This window comes from Portunus trituberculatus, chromosome 18 (assembly GCF_017591435.1).
Source record: "Portunus trituberculatus isolate SZX2019 chromosome 18, ASM1759143v1, whole genome shotgun sequence".
NCBI lineage: Eukaryota > Metazoa > Arthropoda > Malacostraca > Decapoda > Portunidae > Portunus > Portunus trituberculatus.
In genome coordinates this window covers 25422729-25444057 of record NC_059272.1, presented here as the reverse complement: position 1 = coordinate 25444057, position 21329 = coordinate 25422729, and the positions used below count along the sequence as shown (strand labels likewise).

Genomic DNA, 21329 nt, shown 5'->3' with positions numbered 1-21329 from the left:
TCTTTTTTTTTTATCTTCATCATTATTTTCATCATTCTTGCTTTTGTGTTATCTTTACCTCCTCCTCCTCCTCCTCCTCGTCCTCCTCCTCCTCTTCCTCCTCCTCCTCCTCTTCATCTTTTATTAGCTTCATCATTTTCATCATTCTTCTTCTTGTTTGTGTTTACTCTGGTTGTCCTTCATCGTCGTCATCTTCTTCTTCTTCTTTTCATAATTTGTTCATGTCCATCATTATCGTCATCATCATCATCACCATCATCATCATCATCTTTATTACCACCTTGTTCTTTATATCGTTTTTCATACGCATCAACATCAACATCCATCATCATCATCATCATCATCATCATTATCTTGTTCTTTTCATAATCTTTCATCATCATCATCATCATCATCTCTTTCTACTTTTTTTTTTTTCTCCTCTTTCCTTCCCCATTTTCTCCTCCTTCTCCTCTTGTTCCTCCACCGCCACCTCCCAAAAGATCTCACCAATCCACCACAAACACCAAAAAACAGATAAAAACAAAAAAAAAAAAAAAAAAAACACCAAAACACCCAAATAATCTCACCAATCCACCACAAACTCACAAAAAAAAAAAAAAAAAAAAACACCCAAACAACTTCACCAGTCCTCCATCCATCCCTACCTCCCCCCCCCACACTCTCCCATAATAGTCGCGCCATACATTCTTCAATCAACCTTCCCTCAACATCCATTTGTGTTCCTCCTGGGGGAAGGAAATAATATACATATATATGGATGGGCTTCGTTCCGGGGGTCTTTAGTGGGCTGCCGATCATCTAAAGGGAAAGGGGGGGGGGCGTGTATCTCTTTCTCAGGAGGGATATTACCGGGTATATATAGCACCCTTCCCCATCCATCCCACCTGCCCCAGCCGCTCCCATCCCCGCCCACGTCCCAGTCTAGGCCCGAGCCCCTTGTCAGCTAGAGATGATAATGTGGAGAGTTTTATCTTCCCTCTACTCCTATTCCTTCTCTTTTTGGCCTTCTCCTTCTCATCTCCCTCCTTTTCCTCTTCCTATTCCTCCTCCTTCTCCTTCTCCGCCTCCTCCTCATTCTCCTCATTCTCTTCCTTCTCCTTATTCTCTTCCTTCTTCTCCTCCTCATTCTCTTCCTTCTCCTCCTCTTCCTCCTCCTTCTCTTCTTTCGCTTCCTCTAAGTGTTGTGCATATAATGAATTTTAATTTATTTGAGCGTGGCTGAGATAAGGCAGGAGGAAGATTACATCTCTCTCTCTCTCTCTCTCTCTCTCTCTCTCTCTCTCTCTCTCTCTCTCTCTCTTAGATAACATTAATAGCTCCTTTGCTCCTCCTTTTCATGTTTTTTCTTATCATTATCTTTCATGCATAAGAATAAGAACTTCCTTTTATTAATATTTTTTTTTATTTCTCGTTATTACCTTCCATAGTTTGTACAAATATAGGACTTGTTTTTTTTTTCTTTTCTCTTCGTTTGTCATGTAATGTCTCGCTTTATTCAGCTTCGGAAAGTTTCGTCTAAGTGTAGATGTTTTTTTCAACAACAACAACAACAACAACAACAACAACAATAACAACAACAACAATAACAACAACAGCAAATACAGCAGCAGCCACAACAACAACGACAACAACAACAACAATAACAATAACAACAACAACAACAATAACAATAACAACAATAACGTCAACAACAATAACAACAATATCAACAACAGAAATGAACCCTAAATGACGCGCCATTCCCAGTAATCTTCATTAGCGGACGAGCGCAGGTGAGCAGGAACACGGGCCGAGGGTGACGGAGAGCCCACCATCTATATAAGTGCCGTACTCTCCTTTCATTTCCTCTACATTATGTTTTTCCTATCTCTCTCTCTCTCTCTCTCTCTCTCTCCTCTCTCTCCCTCTTCTTCTTCTTCTTCTTATCCATTTCTGCTATTCGTCACTAATTGTCTCATGAGGACCTTTTAGTATGCTGTTGTTTGTCCTTTTTCGTGTCCCTGTGTGTTCTTTTGGTGTCCCTCCTCCTCCTTCACCCTCTTTTTCTAATTCTCTTCTTACTTCTTCTCCTTCTCCTACTTTATCTGCTCCTCCTTCTCCTCTTCCTCTCTCTTTTTCTTCACTTCCTCCTCCTCCTCCTCCTCCTCCTCCTCCAGAGGAAAACATTCATATAATCCCTGAATCATCCCTCTGCTCCACAACATAACCCATTTACGTGTCTGCGATTTTCATGATGACGAAATAATTAAAGTATATAATTGATAAAATGAACACTGAGGAAACTCCAGCCCAAACTGTATTACACTACGCATCTTGAAAGAAACTAGATTTCATAATTGCAAACCCCTTTCATTGCTTTTCATCAATTCACTTAACTGCAGTAAGGTTCCCAGGGATTGGAAGTTGGCCATACATAAGAAAGGCGAGAAATTACTTTCAAACAACTACAGACCCATCAGCCCCACATCTGTAGCAAGTAAATTAATGGAAACAGTAACTAGCAGTAATTTAGTGAATTTTCTAAAAGTGAATAATTTAATGAATGACTCACAACGCGGCTTTCGAAACAGACGTTCTTGTTTAACTAATCTGCTTAGTTGACTTTTTAAAGATTGATCCCGCGACTGCGAAATAAGCCTCTTGGGGAGCGCTTGAGGGAAGTCAACTTGTTTAGTTTAGAGAAACGACGATTGCAAGGGAACTTAATTAAGCAGTTTAAAATGCTCCAGGGTATTGATAAAGCAAATGTGAACACATTTATCTTATCATTGACAGTAACAGCACCACTCGAAATAATGATTACAAGATTATAGGCAAGCGTTTCAGATCAGACGAAGCTAAACATTATTTCTTCAATAAAATTGTAAATGTTTTGGAACTCTCTCCCAGCACATGTCGTCCGTAGTAATACAATAAAAAACTTTTAAAACAAAGATTGGACAATCACCTCGCATCAACCTCTCAAATAACATACTTTGCACCTCTATGAATTTTTTTCTCTCTCTTTTAGTAACTGTACTATAGCAGCATTTCCCTTTCAACCTCTCCTATCACATATTTGACCTTCTCTCTCCCTGTGCTCTCTTGTTTTCCTTCCTTGAACCCTAGTGTCCTTCAGTCTCTAACTCGTAGAATCTGTAGTGGTAGAATTGGCACACAGACAGCATCGTTAGGCCTAGTAAGGCTATTGCTGTCTGTTCTATTCCTTTGTATTCCTCCTCCTCCTCTTCCATCTCCTCCTGCTTCTCCTCCTTTTTCCTCCTTTTCATTTACCAATCTCTCCATTCTATTCTGCTTTCCTCCTCTTCTCTCCTCTCCTCGTCATCTTCTGCAGTCACTCCTTTCCTCTTCTCAACTTCCTTTTCCTCCTCCTCCTTCTTCCGTGAGCTTGCTTGTTAAGGGCATGAATAGTTCAATAGCATGAATAGAGGAGAAGGAGGAGGAGGAGGAGAAAGTCTGGAGATACGAATCCAATGTGGAGAACGAGTGAGAGAGAGACTAATGAATGATGGTGGTGGTACGTAAACATCATATCTTTTTCGTTATAATTACTATTTTGCATGCCCTTTCTCTCTCTCTCTCTCTCTCTCTCTCTCTCTCTCTCTCTCTCTCTCTCTCTCTCTCTCTCTCTCTCTCTCTCTCTCTCTCTATCTATCTATCTATCTCTCTCTCTCAATAGGTGGCTCAGCGTGACAATGAGGGACTAAAGGGAGACACAAGCGAGGAGCGGAGTAGCCAGGCATGTGTCCTCTTGTCTGGCCGTGTTAGTACAATATGTAAGGCTGGTTGCACTGGCTGACATCTCCTGCTGGCTCTGAGGGAGGCTGTACTGAGGAGTGTGTGGTGGGGATGAAGGAAGGACTGCTGGGATTCAAGGACTGGTCGGAATAGAAATAGGATTGTTGGGAATAGGAGTGGTGGGGATGGAAGAAGGGGGTGATGGAGATAGAAAAAATGCTGGTGAATGCTGGTGATGAAGGAAGGATTGTTGGGGATAGAGGACGAAATGGTGGTGATTAAGGATGGACTTTTGTGTGTTATTTTTTGGTGTTACTAACGTGATAATTTCTTACGTAGTTTCTGCTTTTTAGAATACTTCTTCTCCGTTATCATCATGCGTTCCACATAGCAGCATGTCTGAAGTGGAGTGGTTCTTTCTCACATACACAAGTTTTTTGGGAAAGGAAAATAATAAAGAATTGAACTTCAGGACATCAGGAGACGAGCCGTTAACCCGCCGAGAGGAGTGGCAGGTGGAGGATGTCTGCTCCGACCGTGACGGGTAATTGAAACCAAAACTAATGGACCAATAATCTTTATTTGTCTCTTGCTCACCGCCATCCCACGTGAGTGCTCTTTGCTAATCACTTCAAACGAACAGAGATAACGGAAATGTCGGGCGGGTAGTGAATGGTGGGAGGGGAAGTGGCGGCTGGGCTCACCTATGTTTGGTCTGAGCAGCGAGGGACGGCACCAAGGTAGACCAAGGTTGGGTGCACAAGTAATCTCACCAAAAAGTTCCTGAACATATTGTGACGGTGGATGTGTAAATGATGGGTTCGTAATTTGGTTAGTATTGCTGTTATAGCTGGTGGTAACGACGCGCCTTACAGTCACCGGAATATGGTGCACAATACGCTGCATGTCATTATATTAATCACTTAGACTTGAATGAATTTAGCTAAAATAGACTTCTCAGGCCTCCAGGGGCGGGACTGGCGGGACTGGGATGCGGGGTTGTTAAAGAATCGCCCTTCACGTCTCAGCATTCCTGTTGGCTTGATCTAACCGAGAGTAATGATGTTTTCGGGAGGATGTGGCGTACCGTTATTATACCTAAAGGACGGAACTATTTCTCAAAATAAATTTCCACTTTTTAATCAAATCTGAGTGCCGCTTTTACTGAAATCATTACTTGGCTAAAGAGGAAAAGGAACAAAAAAGTATTGATTTCCGCAAAATAAAAGAATAAATATATAAATAAAACATGAATAAATAAAATAAAATAGAATAAACAAATAAATAAATGAAATTAACAAATAGATTAATAACAAAATAAATAAATACTATAGCTGTCAGGTAAAAAAAAAAAACACACAGGAATCATGATTTCATATAAAAAAATGCATACCATATAAAAAAAAGTAACTTCTAATTGAAAGAATGCGTTAACATGTCAATCCTTACTCGCTTATGGATTGGAGGACGGAGAGCTGTTGTCAGGGGAGTGCTGAGCGAGGGAAGTGTGCTGAACTGCTTAGTATTTTAGTATTCTGGTGAGGGCACGTGAAGGAGTGCAGGAGTATAAGACTCTGAAGATGGAACGGACGGCAGGAAGGACAGGACTTACTACGGACACTGAAGCCTTGAAGGGAGGGAGGCAGGGAGCGGGGAAGTAAAGATGTTTTTGCGTGAGGGAGGAAAGAACGTAAATGTGGAAGGACGTGGGTGGAGGTATTTTTGACGCAGCTCCCTCTTCTCCTCCTCCTCCTCCTCCTCCTCTCTGTCCTCTAATTTTCAATAATTAATCTTCTAGTGTAATTAAGCAGGAGTGTATATTTATAGCTTCTTTTGTTTTGAAGCAGTAGACACGACAGGTAAAGATAAACAAATTGGCAAATAGACAGATAGAGATAGAGAGATAAACAGATAGATATACAGAGAGAAAGATAAGTAAATGAATAAGATAGGTATATAGATAATTGGTAGATAAAGATATGGATAGATAGATAGACAAATACATAAATAGATAAAATAGTAGGTAGGTATATATATATATATATATATATATATATATATATATATATATATATATATATATATATATATATATATATATATATATATATATCTATCTATCTATCTATCTATCTATCTATATATATATATATATATATATATATATATATATATATATATATAGAGAGAGAGAGAGAGAGAGAGAGAGAGAGAGAGAGAGAGAGAGAGAGAGAGAGAGAGAGAGAGAGAGAGAGAGAGAGAGAGAGAGAGAGAGAGAGAGAGAGAGAGAGAGAGAGAGAGAGAGAGAGAGAGATAGGTAGATAAATAGATAGATAGATTGATTGATAAACTGACAAACAGACAGACAGATACAGATAGGATAGATAGTCAGACAGACTGAATAAAAGAATATGTAAAAGAGATTCAACAAACAAGTACGAATATCTGCTTTTACTTAAATACAAAAGACTTATCGTTAATAAATCTCTCTCATCACACCCACTCGCGGCGTGTTATTGGATCACACACAGACACGCTCCCCTCTTCTTTTCTCTGATCACCCTCGCCAAAGTTACCAGGCAGAGGAAGAAAGTTATCCACAATCTTCTCTCATCTATCTCCTGTTTGACGCTGCTATGTAATGTGACGCACGTTCACTTAGCAGTAGTTTGTGTGTGTGTGTGTGTGTGTGTGTGTGTGTGCAAGGGTGGGCGTATGTGATAGTCTTGTCGTAAGTTAGTCATTTGTTTCAAATACTCAATAAAAATCCCTTTCGCTTAACGAAGAGCGCAATTTTGAGAAAGAAATTTACATAAGATAGTTTAAGGAAACTCAAAAATGCAATTTTCTGCCCTCTCTCTCTCTCTCTCTCTCTCTCTCTCTCTCTCTCTCTCTCTCTCTCTCTCTCTCTCTCTCTCTCTCTCTCTCTCTCTCTCTCTCTCTCTCTCTCTCTCTCTCTCTCTCTCTCTCATTCATTCATGTACTTCTCACTCTCCTAGTCACTATCTCCTCCCTCCCGACACAGGCAGCAGAAGGAAGTAGCAGCAGCAGTAGGAGCGTGGCAAACAATGGGAGGAGCTCAGCAGAAACACCACCACCACCACCACCTTCGCCGCCGCCACCTGCACCTCCGCCCCGAGCAGCAGGCGGGGAAGCAGGAGGCTGTGATGGCGGAGGCTGAATCAGCAAGAAGCTCTCGTTTGCCTTGGCAGCACGAGTCTCCTCCCCGCCAGGTGCGTCTGCCTCTCCTTCAGGATGGCGAGCAGAGATTTTCCTTCTACGTGTATGGCCGTAATGGACTGCTGCAGGAGGCGACGCTCTCCTCCATCAGGTGCAGGTATGTGTTCGTGTCTTCTGGCGTCCTCTCCTTCCCCATCTCTCCTCCAGTATTCTGAAACGCTTCGTCCTCTCACCACGACTACTTCCACAGGCCACAGAGAGGATTAATTACTAGTGTGCCTTCAGCTAAAGCCTCTCAAAAGTAGTGGAAGTGCGGAGAAAAAGTGTTTCATAAATTTTTGGCTACCGTGTCTCAGCTCGAAGGCTTGAGAGTTCAATCCATGTCCTGTATTTTGAAACGGTTCGGATTCTCATAAAGATTACATGTTTTCAAAGGCCACAGAGATTATTGGTCAAGGTTTTAAGGTTGTTTTTCTATTGATGGTGACGTGTTCTTTTAAAAGCAAAATCACCAGTCATGAAAACACTCTTGAAAACAGCATTAAGTTCCATTGAAGCCTCTTAAGAAAAAAGACAAGATCCAATAATGAAACGTTTTGCCTTACAGTAGTTTGCTCAAATAACCAGTCAGTCAATACACTAATTAATCACACAATCTACTGCATCTACTCATCAGTGTCTGTGCCTGAGGGAGATGCAACAAGAAGAGTTTTCCCTTTAATAAATTTTTGTCTTATGATTGTTCCTCAACTGTTACTTGCTCTCCGTTCTTTTTCTTTTTCATTATCACATGATTCCTATCGCAGAGAATTGGAATAACTTCACCACCACCACATACGTAGCTCCATCTATTACATTATCATTGACCATTTTTTCCATTATTTTCGATTACATAATAGCTTGTTAGTTTATTTTCTCTCTACTTTTTTTCTTCTCTCTTTTCTTTCATTATATAGACACGTGGATATTGGTGGAGGCGAAACAGACTTTTCCCTCCACACTCCCTGACAGCGCTCCCCTTCCACATCCTCCTATCTCCCCCTCTGCGTCCCTCTAACGAACACTTTCATTAGAGAAAAAATTGTAAAAAGAAAACCGGTTCTCTCTTTTACACATTCTACTAGAAAGTATCTGTTCATGTCCTGAAGTGTTCTGATTTTGTTTCCCCTCTCAATTTATAATATGAACATGAAAAATCCACATCGTTTTCTTTCGCTTCTTTACGTTAGAGTTGTGTTCTTCATATTTTTCGACCTAGAAACACATTTTTGGGACTAAAATATAAGAGAAACAGTGCACGCTTTTTTGGTTACAAGTCTTTTCGTATTCATTATTTCTTTAATTAAAATGGAGAAGGGACGCTTCAACTGACGCTTTAACTGCAGAGTATATTTTCAAGTAGAAACAAACAACGATCAAGCTGTTACCTATGATGAAGCATTTAATTAATTTTTCTGTCTCCTTTATAAACTTTTACCTTTGTTATTTTTTTTTACTTTTCAACATTTCTTGACGACTTTGTTCTAATAAAACTATTTGCTACTACTATTGCTATTACTACTACTACTGCTGCTTCTTCTTCTTCTTCTTCTTCTTCTACTACTACTACTACTACTACTACTACTACTACTACTACTACTACTACTACTATTTCTTCTTTTTCTTCTTCTTCTTCTTCTTCTTCTTCTTCTTCTTCTTCTTCTTCTACTACTACTACTACTACTACTAGTACTACTACTAAGACTTATGTCTCCCGTTCTTTATTAAGGTGTCCGTTGACGCACTTTAATTAACGTTTTATCCCATTCCTTTACACACACACACACACACACACACACACACACACACACACACACACACACACACACACACACACACACACACACACACACACACACACACACACACACTAATATTTTTTCTAAGGTTGGTTGATGAAGCAATTTTTCCTGCCGCTCTCGAATACGGCCACATATTTTTCCTGACTTCCTTTATCCTCTTGGCCGAACAAGTATTCTTTCTTCCTCTTACAAACGCTAGCTGACGGCTTCATCACTCCTCGCACACACACACACACACACACACACACACACACACACACACACACACATACACAAACGAACAAGAAAATAAGGGAAGGTGCAAAAAGCCACAAGACCTACATGTGGTAATCCCTACATGAAAAAAACAAACATCTACAGTATCTTTTTTTCCACTCATCATCTTCCTCCATAGATTAGTTTCATCTTTTTCTGAAGCTTCCTAATCACTCAGCACAAACAACATGATTACTGAGTCTATTCCACTAACCTGCCACTGTTATTTGAGAGCCAGTTAAATTTTTATCTCCTTTTTTAAAACGTAATTTCTGAAGACTGAACCCATATTTTCTTCTTCTGTTATTAATAATATTTACATCACCCTTAACCCCTTCAATACTGATACGCATTTTACCATGATTTTTGGGTATGATTAGACGACTTTATTTAAATAAGGAAGGGTCTATGGAGGTCAAAAGATTAATGGCCAGTCTTCACTAATTTAATCCCCACATAAGTTTCTGAAGCTCTATAAAATCGCCAAATAGTAACGAAAATGAATATGAAAACGCGGCATGGTACTGAAGGGGTTAACAGTACGTCCACATAGTAGTAAACGTTACTGTATCCTGTCTAAGAACCATTTTTACCTTTTCCTATAAATTCTAAGAGGCTCTGTGAGTTTCCCATATTTTTTTGTGTTTTTTTGTTTACACTCTCATATTTCTTCCCTTTGGTAGACTAATGGGTCCATTTTTAGCGCATGTTCCCCTCATTGTTCCGGCACACGCTTCCCATGAGTGAGGTAGTAATTTGCTCCCTCATGGTTTAATCTTTTATGATTTAATTTTTCGTTCACCGGTATTGACAGGATGTTATTCTCTTCACTTCATAATTCTTCTGTTATCATAATTTTGAAATAGCCTTCAAGAAAAATATAAAATTGTGAAAAGTTACCAGAGAGAGAGAGAGAGAGAGAGAGAGAGAGAGAGAGAGAGAGAGAGAGAGAGAGAGAGATATTAATGAGTATATAGCGAAGAGTATGAATAGTGCACGCTTTGAAAACACAGACATCATAACACATCGCATAAACGCCTCAGGTTTTGGGTTAATTTAGGTTAAGTATAGTGAGGGTTAGCCAATGTTAGGTATTTTTAGGTTTGCTTAGCTTAAGTTTGGAAAGAATAGGTTATGACAGGTGAGGTATGGGTTAGGTAAGGTTAGAGAATGTGAGGTAAGGTTTGGTAGGTTAGGTTAGGTAAGGTATGGTTAGATAAGGTCATAAAATGGTATGGTAAGTATGGTTAAGTGTTGGTAGGATCAACACTCGTGCACTCCAGGGCGGTCTGATTCTGAAACGCCCTCTCTCTCTCTCTCTGGTAATGACTTCAACGATTTTTCTTAAACATTCGCTTTTATCTCTTTAAAAATCTGACGGTAAATGGGTAAAATGCATTATCGAATTCCTAAAAGTACTCTCTCTCTCTCTCTCTCTCTCTCTCTCTCTCTCTCTCTCTCTCTCTCTCTCTCTCATAATGACCCGATATTTTCGTCTTCAATCTGGTTTAAGCTCAATAAAACCTTAAAATATTGCAGTAAAAAGTATTATCGAATCTCCCCTTCACCATCTCTCTCTCTCTCTCTCTCTCTCTCTCTCTCTCTCTCTCTCTCTCTCTCTCTCTCTCTCTCTCTCTCTCTCTCTCTCTCTCTCTCTCTCTCTTACTAACGTCAAATATTTTCCTTTCGTGCCTGTTACACTGGTGACGGCACGGTGAGGAGAAGGAGGAGGAGGATGAAGAGGAGAGGGAGGCAGCTACAGCAACAGTCTCCGTTTATCTTTCACATTATTCAGATCAGTGGACAAAGAGAGGCAGGGAGAGGGAGAGGGATAGGGAGGGGGAGAGGGAGGCAGGAGGCAAAACAACAAAAGGGCGGAACTGCGAGGAAGTGAGAAGGAGTTTCGTGGTGTTAATGTTTGGAAAAGTGATGAACCATTGGAGAGAGAGAGAGAGAGAGAGAGAGAGAGAGAGAGAGAGAGAGAGAGAGAGAGAGAGAGAGAGAGAGAGAGAGAGAGAGAGAGAGAGAGAGAGAGAGAGAGAGAGAGAGAGAGAGAGAGAGAGAGAGAGAGAGAGAGAGAGAGAGAGAGAGAGAGAGAGAGTTGAGAGTGAGTGTGGGAGGGCATAGCTGTCCCCATTCTGAGCCTAATGACTGTCTTCTAATACCACAAAAATGATGAGCCAGATTTTTAAGAGTGTTTTTCCTGTTGATAATGTTCATCTGCCATTAGAACATGAACTATTAGAACATTAATTAATTGTGAGAGGAGAAAACAAAGAAATGAAATAACAAAAAGAAGGAGTAATTCAATTCTTCTTATTCTCCATTCGTTCCCATTCTATCCTTCACACCTTTTGCCTACCGTTTATTGTTTTTTTCTTCCTCTGTGAATCAGACACCTCGACCTCATCTGATGCACCTCCCTCTATTTAATATTAACCCTTTGATTGCCACATGGTTCACTTTTATTGGTTCCAACTTTAAAACTGGGAAGAAATTGCAAAATGTATTCTTCTTCATCGCTAACTATCTTGTACACGCTCATAAAGATTTCACGCATTGCTTACGAAACCCCGATGCTGTTAATTATTTCGTGTCGGAGTGAAAGGGTTAAGTCTCATCATCCATCTTCGCTTTTCTCACATCACTAATCAATTAATAGACGCTCATAACATTTTCCAGCTTCTCCTTTTTTTTATATTCTTTTCTTTGCATTTCACTCTCTTCTGAATAAAAGTGGTGTAGTTTTCAGAATAACACGAACATCTTCAGTCTCTATGCAGTGACACGACTAACGAGAAATCTTGTACCTAACACAGGACCGGATTCTGAAACACTTCTGTTCCTCACCTCCACTACATTCATGACCCTCTATATGCAGTGTTAGTGGTTTTTAATGGAAAACAGTAGGTAAAAGGTGTGAAGGATAGGATGGGAACGAATGGAAAATAAGTAGAATTCTCTTTTTTGTTATTTTAGTTCCTTCTTTTCTCGTCTCACAACTGCTTGAACTACTTGTCCTTTCTCATTTCATTCTAAGCATTTTCCCCTTTTGTCGTATATTCTTCTGGTTTTCCTCTTGTTCTATCTTAAATTAATTAGTTCAAATTTCCTTCCCCGTCCTCCTCCTTATCATCATCATCTACTGGCTTATTTTTCCTCCCATCTTCCTTCTTTTATTTTTAACTTCCTTTCCACCTTTTACATAATAAATTTTTCCTTTTCCTATTATTACGTTTTAAACCAATCAACATAACCTCATTTTCCACCTTTTCCTCCATCTCATCTCTCTTCTCCCTCTCTCCAATTTTTTCTTCTTTCTATTTCCCTTCCTACTCTTGCATAACATCATCTTTTTCCTTCCTGCTGTTCCACCTTTAATGCACCAACCAATGCTCCCCACACAGGCCATGCTGCTGGAATGCTCTCCGTACCGCGGCTTGTATGGGGAGAACACACGCTCCTCCTCTGAATTGGACCCAGCGCTCCACCCAAGCCCTCAGCAGCCCCCAGCACGCCCCTCCAGCAACATACACGGCGTGGTGGCGACTGTACAGCAGGTGAGGCCTTTAATTACCACCTGCCTTCCTCTTCTCTCTTTGTTCAGTAGGTCATTTCTTTTCCTCATCTTTTCTTCTTCAGTTGTATTAAAAGATAAGGCTTCTTAATTCCTCTCTTCTTTTTCTTTTCTCTTTTGTTCAGTGAGACATTGGTGCTTTTCTCTTACTGTGGTAGTAGTCACGTCTTAATTTCCTGTTTCTTTCCTCTCTTCTTCCTCTTTGGTAGGTAAAGAAGTGGTGATACTCTATTACGTTGCTGCAAGTGAGTCTAGATTTCCAACTATTTTCCTTCCCTTCTTTTCTTGATTCTCTTCTTTTCTTATTCTGAAACGCTTGGCTATTTCATCAAGACTGTTTTGGAAGGACACAGAGATGATCAGCTGGAATGTCAAGCGTGTTTTTTTTCTGTTAATAATGTAAAAATATTGTCAGTCTGTCATTAGAACCGTAGAAACGTCATTAAAATCCAACGTAAAATAAACAGGAGTCTTTTGACAGTAGTGAATTGCGGTGCAGGAGTGTTTCAGAACGTGGTCCTTTCTCTTCTTCAGTAGGTGAGGAGGTGATGTTCTCTTCTTCATCAGGTAAAGAGAGATAACTATGCCAGTGTGTCTTTCTCTTTTTTCTCATTTTTCCCTCTTTGCATTTTTATCGGATTCAGAGATCGTATTATATATTTTTTCGTGACTTTCTCTCTAATAAAGTGATAAATTGGAGTCACACTTTGACATATATAACTAATTTTCATCCATGTGGTAAATAGTGAATAATAAAGAGACACACGTAAACTTTGTAGGTAAGATAGTAATGGATTTTCTCTCTCTCTTCTTTCCTTTCCTCTGTAATTTAGTTAAGTAGTACGGATGGGAGATGGCTTTGTTATGGCTCACACTCAGCGTTCTCGTCCTTGCTCCTCGTGATCTTACTTGAGTGTTGACGTCCTTTCCTCTTTATTTTGGTCCACATTTGTTGCATTATTCTTTTTTCTGTACTAGATGGCTCCCACTCAGCGTTCTCGTCCTTGCTTCTCGTGATCTTGGCTGTTGACTTCATTTCCTCTTTTTTTGGTTCACATTTGTTCGATTGTTCTTCGGTCTTCTTTTGCTCCTTTCTAGTTCTATTACGTGACATTTCTTGGCATTGAACTCTTAATTTCCACTTCCTACTCCACTCATAGATTTTGTTTATATCTTCCTGTAACAGCAGACAGTCCTCCCTGGTGTTGATAACGCGTAGTACTAAAAAGGGGCCGCCGTGCTTTGGGGTCCGAGGGGTCTCCAAGCGCACGGGTTCAAATCCTGTCCACGGTCCGAGTGTAGGTTGGGGTTCCTCACTCGGAGCAAGGGTTTCCTAGCGGATGGGCGTTGAGATTGGAGGTACTCCAAAAAAGTACCCCCTTTAGCCCATAAATTCCCGTGAAAAGCCGGCATGGTATAAAACTAATAAAAAAAAAGCGTAAAGATTCTGATCGGGTGAGGTCTGGCGAGGTAAGGTGAGGTAAGGGTTGCTTTGGGATACCTTTGGCCTCTTTCCTTTAGAGGCTGGTACTTTAGAGAATGGATTTTTTTTCTTGATTTTTTACCAATGTAACATATAAAGACTAAATAAGGTAAGGTTAGAAGTTAAAGAACGATGAGGTAAGATGAGATGAGGTAAGTTAGGAAAAACTCTCTCTCTCTCTCTCTCTCTCTCTCTCTCTCTGCTGCAGCGTGTGTGTGTGTGTGTGTGTGTGTGTGTGTGTGTGTACAAGAGGATAGTGGAATACGATAGTCTTGCCAAAAACCATTAACACAGCCATTACATCTCTGCACAGCCACCACCACCACCACCACCACCACCATCTACCTGTCTGGTACACGCAGAGAGAGAGAGAGAGAGAGAGAGAGAGAGAGAGAGAGAGAGAGAGAGAGAATAAATAGAATCTCAATCACTGCTTCGAAAATCTTGTTAGTGCGAAACTGTGAACGAAGCACTAGAGTGAAGCTTTTACTTACTTAACGTGCCTTTTCCAGTTCTGCTTCGCCTTGTTCTATTCAGGAGCAGCGACATTTTCGCTCTGTCTTCCTGAAAAAAAATAAGAAAAAATGGTTGATAAATAATATGGGAAAAAGTCAGGACATTTATTGATTCTAAAAATACTTCTAGTCTTTAATTGAAGCACTGAATTAAAACTCGCTCATGTTCATGTTTCGTTTCACTGTGTTGGAAACCATTAGCACTACATTTTTTTTCACGTATTTTTGAAGATAAGAAGAAAAATGAAATTGCAAAAATGAAGGTAATGATTCGCTGCAAAGGGAAGATAAGATATTTTACTCTATTTTCTCTCTTTTTCCTAGAACTGAACAATTATTCTTGGTTTCAGAAAATTTTTGTTCACTTCTTGTACTCTTTATTACTTCTTCTATTATCTAATATTTTTTGTTTCGAGAAAGGGAGGAAAAAATCCAGAATGTTCTTCACGATAGGAATATGTAGTAATATCAACAACACCGGAAGTATTCTTTGAGTATGTGAGTGAGTGAGTGAGTGTGTAAAAAGTGAGTAAAAGAGTGAGCGAGTGAGTGAGAATCAGTTAATGAGTTAGTCAATCATTAAGTTATATATTTAGTTATTTAATTAGCTGCTTTTACATTCAGTCAATCAATCAGTCACTTAGTCTGTCACTCAGTAATTCAATCGGAAAATCAGTAAATCAGCCAACCAATCAGTGCCACTCAGTTGATGCCTCAGTAACAAACAGACCAATTAGCCACCCTCACTACTCCCTCTCTTACAGATGGTGTCCTCGGAGGCCGCACAGACCCAGGGCACCTCCTCCTCCTCCTCCTCCACGCCCTCCGCCAACAATGACCAGTCTGAGGAGTCCCTGGAGATCCCTGAGGACATGCTGCAGAGCCTCCACAACGTACCCGAACACATCGCTACGCAGTGGCAGTTCCTCTCCACCTACTCCCCTCCCACCCCCACCACCACCGTCACCACCACCACCCTCAACCCTACATCTGTGCCTGTTGCTGCCACTACTACTACTGCCGCCCCATCAGGAGAATCAGAGGAGGTAATAGAGCCTAACAGAGGGAGTAATCTCCTCTCAAGGCGGCCCTCAGCGCAGGAGGGGACTACTAATGAAGTGTATGAGATTACTACTCAGAATCTGGAGGCGACTGAAGATTACCACTCGAGTCCTGAGGTGCAGTCTGTGGATACTGTCATTCCCTCTGGCAGCACAACAACCACTTCTGAGGCTCCGGCCACTCCTGAGGATGAGGTGACCGAGATAACCGAGAGTCCCAGTGGTGGCAAGAACTCCAGTGAAGCCACAACCATGCCGCCCATGAGCACCAACGAATACGAGGAAGGGAATGGCAAGCAGGAAGCCAAGACCAGTGAAGACACATTACTCTCCACCCTCACGGATTTCTACGCTCAGTCGTACAACAACGCCCGCCTGCCGCCCTCCAGCACCGCGTCGCCAGCCATCCTCTCCACCTTCATTGATTACGCCACTAGTGTCCTCAGCGGTGACTCCCATGCCTCCGGGGCCTCGCTTCCTCCGTCAGTGTCCCCCCCAGCACCGACACAGCCTCCACAAACCATCGTGACCTTACCCATGACCCCTTCTACGCTTGATGATTCCGTTGATGACACAGCGGCAATAACCTATCCAGCCTCTAGGATCGATTACTTCGTGCCTACCGATATCCCAAGTGAGCCAAGCGCTGGAGTGACACTTTCCTATGGTCCCGAAAATCTGCTCAGTATTGATCTGGTTGACCCTGTGGAGTCAGAAAATCCGTACGACGTCATGCCGCTGGATGGGCAGAGCGGCACTTACCCTGTGCGTAGCCCAGCCTCAGGACACACGGGAGGCACGGAGCAGAGTCACGTCGCTGCCATTGAGCCTCTTAATCCCTACGAGAGTGCCGCAATGCTCCTAGAAGTGCTGCAGAGTCACAACGGATTCCCAGACAGGACAACGGGAGAGGCCGTTCCTTCCTCCACCGAGACGAGAGACACTGCCGACACCCACTCGCCGCCCTCGCTCTCCACCACGAACCTTCTCTCGGCAGACGAAGGCACAGACGATGGCCGCTTCACGGACATTCCATCGCAGCACTTCACAGCGACGGGTGGCGGTGGGCAGGACGCAACAGCTTTCACCAGCCAGCATATCTCCCAGCCTTCCCTATCACCAGCAGCTGTGCCACCGTTATCCTCCAACGCTGATGAAGCCCAAACTCAAGAACCCGTCAGGTCCCCGCTGCCCCATTCCCCACCCAGGCAGTCAGGCCCCAGTAGTGCCCCTAGCAGCGCCTCCAGCGTGCTGCCTCCCTCCCAGCTGGCGGGCACGGGTAATCAGGACAAGATAGACCTGGAAGCCCTTCAGGTGCATGGAAACCTGACGGAGGGTGACATCTTCTACGACTACTACGGCTCCTCAGTCTACCTGGACAACGTGCCTGAGGTGCGCCAGGTGGTGTCACGTGTCCTTGTCTCCTCCTTTTCCTCCTTCCCCTCCTCCTCTTCCTTCTCTTTTGCCCGCCAGTGGAGCGCATTCCTTTAGAGTATCTAGTAAACAGAGTATGCGTGAGTTAACATACATATTTCGTAATTTGATGGTTCAAGGCGTGAGAAATTGACATGAAAATTATGTGTAGCGGTAACTGTTCTGTGTTGTTCTACTCCTTCCCTCTCCTATCTCCCTGACTCTCTTCGCACTCCACTGGTGTCAAGCGGCATTAAGTGATCATGTTTGTGTATAATGTAAGCAGTTAAAGCCTTACAAGAAACGGTTAGCAGATGACAAATTGAAATTTTGTGTCACTGAAGAAAATATACAGGTAACAGCTATGTAGTGGTTGTTAAAATGCTACCTTTTAATCATATAAAGTGATAACTCACACGCTTCATGCCGACTTTGCTACTGTTAACTACACTCCCGTCACGGAATGAATATCATCAAATGAATATCATGAGTGAATGTGAAAGACATCTTCACCGTAAGAAAAGATACACTTTTGGCAGTCAGCTGATTGACGAGGCTTATCACTTTGGTCAATTTGGTGTCAAGATGTCAAGTTGTCAACTGAGTCTGAGTGTTGTGCTGAGCGGGTGACAGTTACGGTGAGTTGCTATATATTTTTTTTTTTCAAATCAACACTTAATAATTATTGTATTACTGTATGTGATTTTCTTCACTAACTCAAACAAAACAAAACAAAAAAAATTTTGTCATTTGCTAACTGACTGCGTACGTTATACACAAAAGGTATACTAAAGTAAATAGCAAGTCGGGAGGAAGGAGGGAGGCAGGAAAAACTCCAGCCGCTGCACAAAACTTTCATGTCAATTTCTCGCAAAATATGTAAAAGGAAACACAGCATACGTGTGTCACATCCCGAAGAATGCACCTCACTCACGAGCCACCCTGTGCTTTCACAATATTTTCAATAGCATTATTTAGAGCAAGTATTTAATACATTAAGTATATTCCTTAAGCATAATATTTTGAAAAGAATGCACAAATATATCAATGAGAGAAATGTTTTAATTCAAACAAGGAAGTGCACTGAATATAGTTAAAAAATTAATTTTATAAGAAGACTATTTCTTTAATATCTTTTTTCTTTAGTACTTGTACAGTAAACGCATCTAATTCATCTCAATGGAAAAGAACCACTTACAGAAATATTGAGTCTCTAAATTGTCAGAGAGAGAGAGAGAGAGAGAGAGAGAGAGAGAGAGAGAGAGAGAGAGAGAGAGAGAGAGAGAGAGAGAGAGAGAGAGAGAGAGAGAGAGAGAGAGAGAGAGAGAGAGAGAGAGAGAGAGAGAGAGAGAGAGAGAGAGAGAGAGAGAGAGAGAGAGAGAGAGAGAGAGAGAGAGAGAGAGAGAGAGAGAGAGAGAGAGAGAGAGAGAGAGAGAGAGAGAGAGAGAGAGAGAGAGAGAGAGAGAGAGAGAGAGAGAGAGAGAGAGAGAGAGAGAGAGAGAGAGAGAGAGAGAGAGATACAACTCGAGAGCGAAGAAGCACTAACTTGCAATAATTAAGAGCGAAAGAGGAATTATCCACTCATTCAAAGAACTCGGCGATAAAAACCTGCAACATCCACATTTCTTTCCTTAAAATATGCACCGAGTGAAAAAAAAGTCATATTCCACGGTGACAAAGCCCTCTCTCGCGAAATTATATTAAGGCCTTTGCTCAGCCAGCTTGCCTTCCCTGCTCGGTTCTTTGGAAGGATAGGATGAGGCATTATTCAACGAGCGCTCTTTTTTATTTCCATCCTTCTTTGCTGAGACTCGCTTCTCCCGCTTCTCCATCTCGTTTGTCTCCAGGTAAAAGGTGAGAGATCTCTGACACCACCACCTGAGTCTTGGTGACCACCTTGCAGTGTTACCTTAATTAATGCTGGTGTTAGTAACTGTCGGTGTGGTTCCTGCTGTTGCTCCTGCTACTACTGCTACTACTACTACTACTACTACTACTACTACTACTACTATTACTACATCTACTAGTACTGCTACTACCCTGGTAATCTCTGGTAAACTCTGGAATTCCCTGCCTGTGTCTGTATTTCCAACTTCCTATGACTCGACTTCTTTCAAGAGGGAGGTTTTAAGGCATTTGTTCATATCCTTTTGCTAATTCTATCGACTCTATAAGGTGACTGGCAAATGAGTGAGCTTTTTTTCTTTATATTTTTGTTGCCCTTGGCCAATCCTCCTCTCTTACATAAAAAAAACTACTACTACTAGTACTACTACTACAACTACTACTACTACTACTACAACTACTACTGCTACTACTATTACCAATATCACTACTACAACAGCTACAATAACGACTACTATTACCACAGCACTACTACGACTATGACGAACTACCATCTTCGCAACCTCAACTGAATACCACAGACGACCTCGGCTTCCCAGGACCCAACGCCACTAGTCCTTACCACGACCACCACCACCACGACCACCACCACCACGACCACCACCACGACCACCACGACCATGACCACAAACACCACCACGGAGCGCCCCCAGAGCCCTCCGCTACACTGCTGCAGGCCCCCGAGGACAACCCTGGCTTGGAGGCGTCCGTGGAAAACTTGAATCCAGACATCAGGGAGTTTGTGGATGCCATGAACGATATCACCTTCAGGGTACGTGTGGGAAGGACGAATTTATTTTTCTTGTCACGTACAGAAACTTGTTTGTTCGTGATTTTGTGGTCAATATCTATGTCTATTTATTTATGTGTTTGTGCTTGTGTGAGTGTGTGTGTGTGTTGTTTCACTGTTTGATCTGCTGCAGTCTCTGACGAGACAGCCAGACCTTACCCTACGGAACGAGCTCAGAGCTCATTATTTCCGATCTTCGGATAGGCCTGAGACCAGGCACACACCACACACCGGGACAACAAGGTCACAACTCGATTTACATCCCGTACCTACTCACTGCTAGGTGAACAGGGGCTACACGTGAAAGGAGACACACCCAAATATCTCCACCCGGATGGGGAATCAAAACCCGGTCCTCTGGCTTGTGAAGCTTGTGAAGTCAGCGCTCTAACCAGTGAGCTACCGGGCGTGTGTGTGTGTGTGTGTGTGTGTGTGTGTGTGTGTGTGTGTGTGTGTGTGTGTGTGTGTGTGTGTGTGTGTGTGTGTGTGTGTGTGTGTGTGTGTGTGTGTGTGTGTGTGTGTGTGTGTGTGTGTGTGTGTGTGTGTGTCTGCTGATAAGGGGACAAACTGATAACGACTGTAGTGATAACATTCTGTACCATCTGATGTACGTGTGACTCGTGACTCAACAGAGTGATGTATGACACAACATAGTGTAGAAAAAGGGAAAAACGGAAAAAAATGTGTGTGTGTGTGTGTGTGTGTGTGTGTGTGTGTGTGTGTGTGTGTGTGTGTGTGTGTGTGTGTGTGTGTGTGTGTGTGTGTGTGTGTGTGTGTGTGTGTGTGTATGAGTATATGTTTGATATTTTCTTTCTCTTTCAATCGACGGATATAGTTGATTTTTGCTTTATTCAACTGTCTTAAATAAAACTCTCTCTCTCTCTCTCTCTCTCTCTCTCTCTCTCTCTCTCTCTCTCTCTCTCTCTCTCTCATACAAACCCATCCTTTTCTACCCACACCAAAAATCCATCTTCATTATAAACTAAACCAACTCGAACAGTTTCACACACACCTGAACTCACATCACAACTAACTCCTTGTGTAAAATTTTCTTTGTTTTCATCTCTACCTGTCTGTCTGGCTGTCTGGCTGGCTGGCTGGCTGGCTGGCTAGCATTCTGCCTGTCAGTCTGGCTATATCAGTGTGGATGGCTTGTTACCCTACCATCTTCTTTTTACAGGTGTATAAACACGCGGCGGAACAACACAAGCGTCAGAATTTCGTCATGTCACCCCTCAACCTCATTTCAACACTAGGGATGCTTCTGCTGGGGGCTCGCGGGCTCTCTGCTGACGTGCTCCGCGACTTCATGCAAATGGACAAATTTTACACCTTCAACCCCCATCTGGTGCTTCGGAACGTGACGCAGGCCATACAGAGCCTAAAGGATGTGCATGACGTGACCTTCTTCAGTCAGTTCCTAGTTGATAAGGTAAGAGGACGTGTCTTGTGAAAAGGGGAAGAGCCGAGGGAAAGGTTTGTGTGCATAGGGGAAGGAAAGAGAAGCAAAAAATTGATGGTGAGGTGTGGGCGTGTGTGTGACTGGAAAATAATGGAAAAGATAGTGC

General features: G+C 42.1%; 1 protein-coding gene across 1 annotated transcript in view; it reads left to right on the top strand.

Annotated features, from left to right (window-relative positions):
• Window positions 1–21329, top strand: part of LOC123505394 — a 78456-nt gene that overhangs the window by 34291 nt on the left and 22836 nt on the right. Inside the window, exons 3-8 of the mRNA XM_045256613.1 lie at window positions 6767–7078; window positions 7213–7231; window positions 12425–12577; window positions 15357–17045; window positions 19438–19743; window positions 20942–21193. Coding sequence (XP_045112548.1) covers window positions 6767–7078; window positions 7213–7231; window positions 12425–12577; window positions 15357–17045; window positions 19438–19743; window positions 20942–21193 — 2731 coding nt within the window. The remainder of the gene's footprint in view (window positions 1–6766; window positions 7079–7212; window positions 7232–12424; window positions 12578–15356; window positions 17046–19437; window positions 19744–20941; window positions 21194–21329) is intronic.